This window comes from Trichechus manatus, unplaced genomic scaffold (genome assembly GCF_000243295.1).
Source record: "Trichechus manatus latirostris isolate Lorelei unplaced genomic scaffold, TriManLat1.0 scaffold00045, whole genome shotgun sequence".
Classification (NCBI taxonomy): Eukaryota; Metazoa; Chordata; class Mammalia; order Sirenia; family Trichechidae; genus Trichechus; species Trichechus manatus.
The window spans coordinates 5,009,713-5,016,072 of NW_004443981.1; the positions used below are offsets into that span (position 1 = coordinate 5,009,713).

Consider the following 6,360-nt stretch of genomic DNA (forward strand, 5'->3'; position numbering starts at 1 on the left):
TCCTCAGCCTCCAGGCAGGATGCCATCTAAGCACCCACCCACAGAATACAAGATTGCTGGCTGCTAGATTCTTTCAGGAACACATACACACAGAAAATCAGAATTTTTGTGAGCAAACCTCTTGACAGGAGAGGAAACTATAAAGCCTTTTACCGCCACACTTACAAAACACCTTTATGTTCTTAAATTTTTTCTAAGGTCATGCAGCTCAGCTCACCAAATTGGCTTGGCCCAGTTCTTTGTTTTTTGTTCATTTAGTCTCTTTTCTAAGACTTCTGCAAATGTTTCACATCACATTGCAATTCTGGTCAGAAAGCAGGGCGCAGTCCACCAAGGAAAGTCCTGGGGACAGAGGCAGGAAGGCACCCTGGTTCCATCCACTGGGAGCCCAGCCTGTCCTCTGTGGTTTCCAGGTGGCCATGGACCCAGCCTAACAGCCAGGTCCCCCCTTGACCCTTGCCACTGTGTTGGACCAAGCTAGTCTAGCTCAGAGCGCTCAGTGTGGGACCATCCCAGGCTGCCCTGGCGCTGGGACAGCTTTGACTTGGGTCAGGGAGGAAGAGGACGGTGCCCGGCCTTGGGCTGAACTTGGGGGAAAACGTGCTGTAACTAAGTTACCTTCTGGGGAGCCTCTCTGGGCTTGCATGTACCACCTTGTGCTGCGACTTGGTGGGCAGCCCCAGGACATGGTGCCTGGAGTGCAGCAATCGGGGCTGCCACCTCAGAAGGCTGACGCTCCATCGGCTCCCTCCTTCTGAGCCCAGGGCTCCCCAGGGCCCATGACGGGGCCGTATCTACTAGATGGGGCTTGTAACTCTTTGGCCAGTTCCCACTCACCTCTGAGATGGAGGTCCTGAGCAAGGTGGGAACCAAGGGTCCTGCAGCAGGGAGGGGCTGTGGGCACTCCCGCTCCTCAGAGAGGGAGCAGAGCCATCACATTCAGCCAGGCGAGGGCTCATCCCGAAGGCCAGAGGCCTGAGCATCGATGCTCCCTGTAGAAGCCCCTCTACTAACCTCCTCCTCCAAATAATCCCCGGCACTGCACCGCCATAGAGAATGCTGCCCAGCCTCTGGCACCCACCGCACGCTAATCATATCTGGCACTCACTGTTGGCCTTTGTCTCCTTAACTCCTCTCCTCTTCTAAATTGTAAGTAATCTGCTTTCATGTAAGCAATAACACATGCATTTAAAAAAAAAAAAAAATCCCATGAGCCCAGCCCAGCGCGTGCCTCGCTGGAGGTTGGCGTCCATCTCCGACAAATGCATGGTCCTGGCTTTGTTTTCTAACCCACACGCCTCCTGTCTGCCGAGCCTTGCTGCCTGTTTGGTGAGGGGTGTGAGTTTGGTGTGCGTTTGTTTGTGTTTGTACCATTAACTCGCGCACGGGTTTGCTCCCTATACCCGGACCCTGGTTACCCTACTGCTCGTAAAGAACTCTCACCGGGAACTGGTTATCAGTGCGGAGGGAGGGGCACATCCATTCTTACAGCTGCTCAGTGGGAACACTCAGCCTGCTTGTGTGTGCTGTGTTCATGAGTTCATTTTCTAGAATCTTCCAGGACTCTGGAGTTAAATGTCAAATCCCCCAGCCCAGGACATGTTCGTGGAGGTTACAAGGAGGAGGTCCAGGGACTGAGGCTTTGTTCAGCCTCGTGAGGCAGGAAAGGTAGAGAGAAGGAGCAGCCCCACTCCTGGAGAGTCCTGGGTTTTGTCAAAGCAGCTGGGCTCAGCAGGTAACTCACCATGTGCCCTTGGACAAGCAGGCTCCCGCCTTGGGCACAGCGGCCTCATCTAGGCCCTGGGAACCTCACTGCTTGCCTCACAAAGGACAGTTAGGAGCACCCTTCCCGGGGAGGTGGAGATGGTCATTTAAGGAAAAGCACCAAAATGAGTGGCAGGACGAGTGGCCGCGTGGGAAGTCTAGAGCCAGTGCTGTCTGGTGTTTTCCCAACATTTTCCATTCCAGATGACCCCTGTCAATTTGTAAAGCTTCGTCTGCACCACTGTCAACCAGAGGAAAGAAAGGTCCCTTCACAGTCACAGTCATGGGGGAAAGGCAGCGGGGACCTTGTAAGGTGGACTGCCCAGTGAGGCTGAAAGACCTCTGCAGTTAGGCAAGACGGGGCTCCAGAAGGGAGGGGGCATCCATAGATTGGGGGCTAGAAGTGGGGTGTCTGATGAGTGGTCCCATGAGGTCTGTCTAATATCCAAGATGGTGGGCGTTGCAGAACCAGTGACCCACTTCGACCAATGAGAGGCACTGAGGCCTGTCACTCCAGACTGGCTTCCAAGTGGCTGTCAGCTGCCAGGACCACAGCCCAGAGAAGCATACCACACAAGGGGAAGCTGTCCCAGCCCTTGGGTGTGTCCTCAGGGAGATTTCAGCACTAATCATGGCATTGTGTTCAATAGTGAAGGAGAAGCCGCAATATGGCAAAAACCCCGTGATGATGGTGGACGAGATCATGAGCTCCAGTCCTCCCAAGTTCACCTTCCCAGAGGCGGGCTTACGCGTAATGATCACCAATAAATTTGGGCCCAGGACCCGACTACGGATGGCCAGCAGGATCATAATTAACGAGGTAAGTTTGCTTAAGAGACAGTAAGAACCAGTGGCTTTAGATAGGTTCTGATACCATGACAAGGCCTGGATTATTAGGGCTCTTCCTGGTGTTGGCCACCAGGGTGTCTGCCGCCAGGCTGTGCTTGGTCGATATACCTGTTTAAGGAAGCCTGAACATCAACCGCAGGCAGCATATGACCCATTCAGGTGGGATTTGAAAGCAGACAGCAATCAAACCTCATGCCTGCAATGTTCCGCTAAGTATTTTGTCAGGCACTAGGGTAGAACTAATTGGAGAAAGACCAGTCTGAAGTATGGATTGTTTCTTTAAAATGCTATTTAGAGCAAGAAAAGATGAATACACAGCTATTCTCTATGGATAGAAAATTCTAGAAGGAAACCCCAAGACACCGGTGAGCAGTGATTGCCTCTGGGGAGAAACTTCCTTTTCACTCTGTACCCTCTCACTCCGCTTGAATTTTGTGTCGTGTGTCTCTTTCTCATTTAAAAAACAATCATTAAATAATCTTGACTATTATTTAATGTACAAACAGTAGAGCAAAGATAGGCTTATTGCCTATCAGCTCTTCCAGTCTTTACTATCTATGTGCACATTGGAGTTTTAAGACCTTATCCTCACATGCAGGTAGTTATTATTGTTGGGTGCCATCAAGTCGATTTTCGACTCACAGTGACTCCATGTAACAGAGTAGAACTGCCCCTTAGGGTTTTCTAAGCTGTAATCTTTACAGAAGCAGACACGATGCCTTTTGCCCGTGGAGCCGCTTCGTGGGTTTGAACCACCAGCCTTTCTGTTAGTAGCCAGGTTCTTAACCATTGTGCCACCAGGGCTCCTTAGGTAGTTAGTTATTAGAAGGCTTTAAACTTTGAAAGCTGATCATTGGTACTTAGCACATTGATTGTATGCAAGCGTGGTATTTCACAGTGCTTAAAGGTTCTGTATTTTGAACATTTCTACTTTGATTTCATATGTAATTTGCCCTCTCCTGGGAAAGTGTATTAAGTAAGGGAAACCACTATTCCAAGTTTTGAGTCATTCTGAATTATTTTGTTCCAAATCAGTAAAATTTGAACCAATGAAATTTTACTGAGTCCTGGCTGTTTTTCATGAACATGATCATTGTACCTACTGAGTGCTAGGGGTCGGGTGTTGAACAACTATTAAGGATTTTGCGATTTGGGTTTAGAGTATATTTTTTGTGGCACTTGCAGCCAGGGATATAATAATGGGGTTTTGATGAGCTGCTAATATGCTGGTTGTCGTTCCCAAGTGTTTTAAGAAGCTGGGAAAACCTTGTCTTCCATCATGTTGGAATTTGCCTGCCCGGGAATGCAGCGTGGGGAGCCAGAGAGGCTGGGCTTAGGAGTCAGAAGTTCTGAGTTTTCATCTCGAATTAGCCACTAAGTCCCTTCATCTCCCTGGGCCTTGGTTTCTGTGTCTGACGGTGTTGGCCAGGATGCTTCCACCTCTAAAAATGTGGTGACACAGGCGTGAAGGGCTAATGCCTGGAAGCTCAGTAGTGTCTTCAGGGAAATTCATCATGGAACGGAAGTGGGAAGAAGAAAAAACACAAAATGCCCAGTTCCGAAGTTATTTCTGAAGACCCTTGTGGTCTCAGGTATTCTTCAGTTATTTTAATTTAATTCCCGACGTTACAGAGGAGTTTGCAAAGCTAAAACAAACCCATGGGAGATGCGCTTGGGGGATGGGTGCCCTTGTTTATCATCAGAGATGGCGGAGCAGCCCTGTGAGAGGGCTTGCAGGGGTGGGTACTAGGCACTCGGTGGCTACTTCTTGTTGCTAGGTGCCGTTGAGGAGGTTCCAACTCATAGCGACCCCATGTGACAAAGTAGAACTGCCCCATAGGGTTTTCTTGACTGTAGTATTTACAGAAGCAGATCTCTAGATCTTTCTCTTGTGAAGTCACTGGGTGGGTTCCAACCGCCAACATTTTGGTTAGCAGCCAAGAGCTTAACTGGTTTAAGGAGTGCTACCAGGGCTCATCAGGTGGCGACTAGGGTGGGGGCTTTGTCTTTCCTCCACCCAAAGGCTGTACCTGGCCTGACTCGACCATCTCCACCCACAGCCACTGAGCTAAGTTGCCAGGGACCTAAGTTTCCCCCACACTCTGTTTTTACCCCTCATGAGTCTCCACCTACCCCCTGCTCCCCCACCTCCTTCATCCCCACCACTCTCTCCTCCTTGCCTGACACCAGACTGCTGGTCTTTTTGAGCTGATGAAACCATCTGTAATTTATTGAACACTTGTTGGGTGCCTGGCAGGTGTTAGACTCTTGTCTGTGTTGTGGCATTAATCCTTCTAATGACCTTGTGAGGAAGGGAATGATATTTCCCATTTATCTACCAGAGAGCTGAAGCCATTTGCCCAAAACCACATAGGTAAAAAGGAGCAAGGATTCCAACCCAAATCAGAGTCGACCACAAAAGGGAGACTGCGTAGATCCTTAGAGATCCACCCTCCCCTAGCCCCTCCATTTGATATCTTGATTCCCTCTACAGTATTCAGCCCCTACTGGAGACACTTGTTCTTGCTTATTGTTGTTGTTGTCACCTGTTATTCGCTTCTTAAGGCTGAACATCCTTACAACTTTCCCCCCTCCCTGCTGTGGCAAGGTTCCAGCCCCCACCATCTCATCACTCTCCGCTGGAAGCCTCCTCGTTTGTGTCTGTCTCTGGCAACATGTGGAGCCCAGAATACAAGGGAGTAAGATCCATCACCTCCCTCATGTTATAATCTATGCGTCTTTTAATACAACCTCAGATCACTTTAGATATTTTTTCCAAGTACAATCCTCTGTTGATTGCTGTTAAGCTAGAGTCATAAGATCTCCCCCCACCCCCAGTTACCACCATTCATGTTGCTACTAAATCATGTCCCCTTTCCGGTTCTGTTGTGGTATAGCTCGATTGTTTTGGACAGCAAAGATGTCCTGTCAGTTAACCTATCAAGCAGCAACTGTTACCCTGCGTGTGTGAACCTGAATCGTGGGCCCAGGTCACTCTGCTCTTTTGGGGGACTGAGTGTTGTGGTCTCCTTGGAGGAAAAAAGTTTTAATTTCCACATCTCTCTAGACTTCATGGGTTAGGAGTCCCTGCCTAAAACTGATATGAAAACAACGAAAAGGTCAGTTCCACTTTCTTTTCTAGAAATAACATTTTAAGTGATAATGGCTTTAAAAAAAAAAAAAGTTCAATAACTACAAGGATAGGTGTTGGGCACTCAGTTAAGTGTATTGCCTTGGGGCCACGTTTACTGTCCCTTGATCTCCTGCTGAAGTAATTGGAAGGGAAATATGTGGCCATTATATGGTGGTCATTACCCACAAGGCCTAAAGCTGATCCATAAATACCTCTAATGAGAACCAGATAAAAGGTGACCTTTGTGAAGGCTACCACATTCCTGGGAAAACGGAAAACTTTTGGTTTCTTGAAACATGACCTCTATCTTTCCCCCATTTAGTAAACCAAACCGAACCCAACCCTTTGTTTTTGTGTTGATTCCAACTCATAGCAATCCTGTAGGACAGAGTAGAACTGCCCCATAGGGTTTCCTAGGCTGAAAATCTTTACAGAAGCACCATTTTGGAAAATGATATGGCGCTTCCTCAGAAAGCTAGAAATAGACATACCATTCGATCCAGCAATTCCACTCCTAAGAATATATCCTAGAGAAATAAGAGTCGTCACTCGAATAGACATATGCACACCTATGTTCATGGCAGCATTGTTCACAATAGCAAAACGATGGAAAC

At 48.4% G+C, this 6,360-nt stretch overlaps 1 protein-coding gene across 2 annotated transcripts in view; it reads left to right on the top strand.

The window, feature by feature from the left end:
- The window catches only part of SLC24A4 (solute carrier family 24 member 4), a 210,439-nt gene that overhangs the window by 172,340 nt on the left and 31,739 nt on the right, over positions 1-6,360 (top strand). For both annotated transcript variants that reach the window (XM_004376678.3, XM_004376679.1), the window contains exon 11: positions 2,415-2,584. In XM_004376678.3, coding sequence (XP_004376735.1) covers positions 2,415-2,584 — 170 coding nt within the window. The remainder of the gene's footprint in view (positions 1-2,414; positions 2,585-6,360) is intronic.